Below are 3,588 nucleotides of genomic sequence, written 5' to 3'. Positions count from 1 at the left end.
TGAAGATTTGTTAAGAAGGCTGGATAAATTTCATCAAAGATAAATAAAATAAGTTTCACACATGCGTGGGTTGGGTACTTATTAATTGTTGAGTTTTAAGAAGATGATATATATATATGTGTGTGTGTGTGTGTCTGTGTGTGTGTGTGTCTGTGTGTGTGTGTGTGTGTGTCTGTGTGTGTGTGTGTGTGTGTGAAAGTTTGTGTGTGTGTGAAAGTTTGTGTGCGTACGTGTGTGTGTGGGTGGGTGGATGAGTGAGTGTTTGCGTGTTTAAGTTTGTACACCAGACGTACGGGCTGGTAAAGAAAACAATGGCTTAGGCTATTCTAGTGTGCTTGTAATTGTAATTTCCTCGTTCACAACTTAAGATGCGTGCATACATCGATCTGAAGTGTTTACTTCCGTATGTTTGGGATTCGTTTATGCTATGTGTGCTCCATCTCATGTTGCGATATGGGAAGAATTGCGTGGTGGGTAGGAGTTAATTTCGTAAATTAACCAACTAATTAATTTATTATTAAATAATTAATTAAATACTTGTATTTTTATTTAGAAACAAAATTACTGATGAATTAATTTAATTATCATTAAAACACATTATTGCGATGATACCATAAACACAAACAATAGCACTATTTATAAGTAAACTTGTAAGGAGCAACATTTAAGGCTAAGGCGGGACTGTCCGTAGGAGGTGTTGCATGGGATAGGGATCTAAAAAAAAAAGCCAATATGACATCCAGTTTTGCTTTTTTAAAGATTGAAACATCATCAATTTAAAAAAAAATTTCCATCATTACAATATCTCGTAATAACAAAATTTAAATTCTGTTTAGCGTGCCAAACCTCTATCTCTACCAAATATCAAACCCCTTTAAAGTTTTATCTTCAGCTCATTATCGTCTAAAGGTTAAACGAACTTTTTTTTGTTTCGTTATCATTCACATTTATAGTTAATTAACTAGCTTTTGTTTGTGTATGTTTGTGTAAAGTATTTGTATGTTGCTGTTCTTTTCATGAAGCTATGTGCGAGTACGCGATTATTTAGATTGAACACCACAAGAGGCAGTTTGTTTTCACTTGTCAATCATTATCCATTCTGTCCATGGTAATATGTTGAATTGAGGGTAAATAAAGTATTACTTCTAAGAAGGGTAAAAATTCCTAAATGGGAAGGGGGTGAAAATTTGTGGTAGGGCAAAGAAGGGTCATTAAAACCCTCTAAAATTTGGGACATCTCTTATGGACAGCCGTAATAGCTATTGGAGTAATTTAATATCTATTAAAAATATATAGTTAACAATTTTGTCTTTATATCAAAAAACAACAACGGTATTAATATAACATGCAATAAAAAATAGTGAAACATCCAAACTTTAAAAAATAAAACAAACATAAATAAACCGTCAAATATTCGATTAATTTAATTGCTCGATTACTCGATGTTAATCGATATTGGCCCTTTAAAGATTACAGACGGTCGGTTTAAGCCATACCGTATTCGTTTCGAATTTTGCTGGTCAGAATTGATGCCAGGATCAATGAAACGAGCTATTGGTGAACATTAAACATAACGATAATATTTAGCCATCATTATTTTTAGTAGTAGTAGCTGTTGTAGTAACTAGTAGTAGAAGTAGAAGTAATAGTAGCATTAGTAGTAGCAGCAGCAGCAGTAGTAGTAAATGTTGTGTTTTTAAGTAAACGATAAAATAATAATGATACTAATTCTTTTATATACAAATCTTTAAATAACAATTATTGTTATCAATATTATATTTTATTATGATAATTATACTTAACAATCACAGAACAATTAACACTCACCAGAGCGATGGCCGTGATGCTAGCCATAATTGCAATGAGATATAAATTCGTCGTCGTCTCGACAAAATGCTTGCACCCCTGTTTCATGTAATTGAATAAACAAATTATAATTTACTTGTTTGATTAAAAATTATTTGATTAATTAATTAATCAATTATTAATCTATCAATTTGTTAGTTGGCGTTTAGCGGGGATCTTATCGCATTCACTGCCGGACATGATTCAAGATTTCGTTAGGTTAAATGATGACCAAAACCGCCATCATCGTTTATCATTATTGTGCTCTATATATGATTAAATTTATGGACAACCATTGCTAATTAGTCAATGAATTAGTTGAATTAATGAATATTCATCGCTAATTAGTTAATGAATATTTATCTATAAATGAATTTATGAATATTCATCGCTGAGTAAAAACCCTCCGAATGAGGATGTATTAAAACAGTCCGGTTATGGAAAGAGGAAATTACAACAGATAATCCAACGGGGGCAGTTAAAGTTTTTTGGTCACATCATGCGGAAGGAAAGAATGGAAAATCTAACAACTACTGGAAAGATTGCAGGGAAAAGAGATCGCGATCAACAACGAATAGCATTCGTGAAGTTCTCGTGTCACTTGTTTAATGACACCAATGTCTACCACAGAGTGTTAAAGATCGGGTTTTGTGGAGGTCGGTGGTGGCTAATGTCCTGAAAGGATAAGACACGAGAAAGAAAGGAAGGAAGAAAGAAAGAAAGAAAGAAAGAAAGAAAGAAAGAAAGAAAGAAAAGTAAAAACCTGAGTAAAAACTTTTCTAGATTGAATTCCGTGAAACTGGCACATGTTTTCGGCGTGCGGTTCGCAACAAGTTGAAGGCAGGAGACCATTGTTCACGGTGAATTCAGGCACTTCCGATATCCACCAATCCTCATGGTTGTTGTAGCCGCAGCATTTATTCTGTTTAAAAAAATAACAAAGAGAAATGTCATCAAATAGTGATGATAACTATTAGTTTTATTATTAATTATAATCTTCGATTTTATTACTGTGGTCGTTCCATCTCAACCATACCGACGAACTAACTTCTTTCTGTACGTGGTCTATGAATGACTTGCTGCTGCCCATCTTATGGTAGAAAAGAAGGTGGTTTCTAAAGACAGCGTCTACAGTTGATACTATCTGAAGAAATTTTTGTTTCAGTCTGAATTATTATCATTAGCACGATTCTTCGAAAGTTATTGAAATTTTAACAAATTTAAAGAAATTCGTTACAATAGCAAAATTCAGGGTAACAAGATATATGTAGCGATACCGAGCGAAATGAAATTAATATAACGAAATGACAATAGCATTATTGAAAAAGTAATCGTTGAATGGTAATAACAAAATAACGAGACACAAATAACGATGCATGATTTGCATTGGGAAAAATGGCAAATTCCGAAAAAAATGCCCAAATTAATTTCGGTCTGAAATGTCATTCCACTGACTAACGAAAGCTGAGGCTACAAATCCAATGATGACCGTAATGACAGCCAGGATGAAGGCGATAGACAGAAATATGCAGTACTATGGATGGGTAGATGAATGAATGAATGGATGGATGGATGGATGGATGGATGGATGGATGGATGGATGGATGGATGGATGGATGGATGGATGGATGGATGGATGGATGGATGGATGGATGGATGGATGGATGGATGGATGGATGGATGGATGGATGGATGGATGGATGGATGGATGGATGGATGGTGCGTGGGTTAGAGTTAAAGATG

At 34.1% G+C, this 3,588-nt stretch overlaps 1 protein-coding gene across 1 annotated transcript in view; it reads right to left on the bottom strand.

The window, feature by feature from the left end:
- HELRODRAFT_189291 (hypothetical protein) overlaps positions 1-3,588 on the bottom strand; it is a gene marked incomplete at its 3' end in the record, with an annotated part of 9,600 nt that overhangs the window by 4,655 nt on the left and 1,357 nt on the right. The window contains exons 4-7 of the mRNA XM_009027462.1: positions 3,305-3,379; positions 2,894-2,989; positions 2,609-2,767; positions 1,828-1,905 (exon numbers count right to left, since the gene is read on the bottom strand). Coding sequence (XP_009025710.1) covers positions 1,828-1,905; positions 2,609-2,767; positions 2,894-2,989; positions 3,305-3,379 — 408 coding nt within the window. The remainder of the gene's footprint in view (positions 1-1,827; positions 1,906-2,608; positions 2,768-2,893; positions 2,990-3,304; positions 3,380-3,588) is intronic.

The sequence above is a fragment of the Helobdella robusta genome (assembly GCF_000326865.2).
Source record: "Helobdella robusta unplaced genomic scaffold HELROscaffold_5, whole genome shotgun sequence".
Taxonomy (NCBI): Eukaryota; Metazoa; Annelida; class Clitellata; order Rhynchobdellida; family Glossiphoniidae; genus Helobdella; species Helobdella robusta.
The sequence above is the reverse complement of the archived record's forward strand: the minus strand, read 5'-3'. Positions and strand labels throughout refer to the sequence as shown.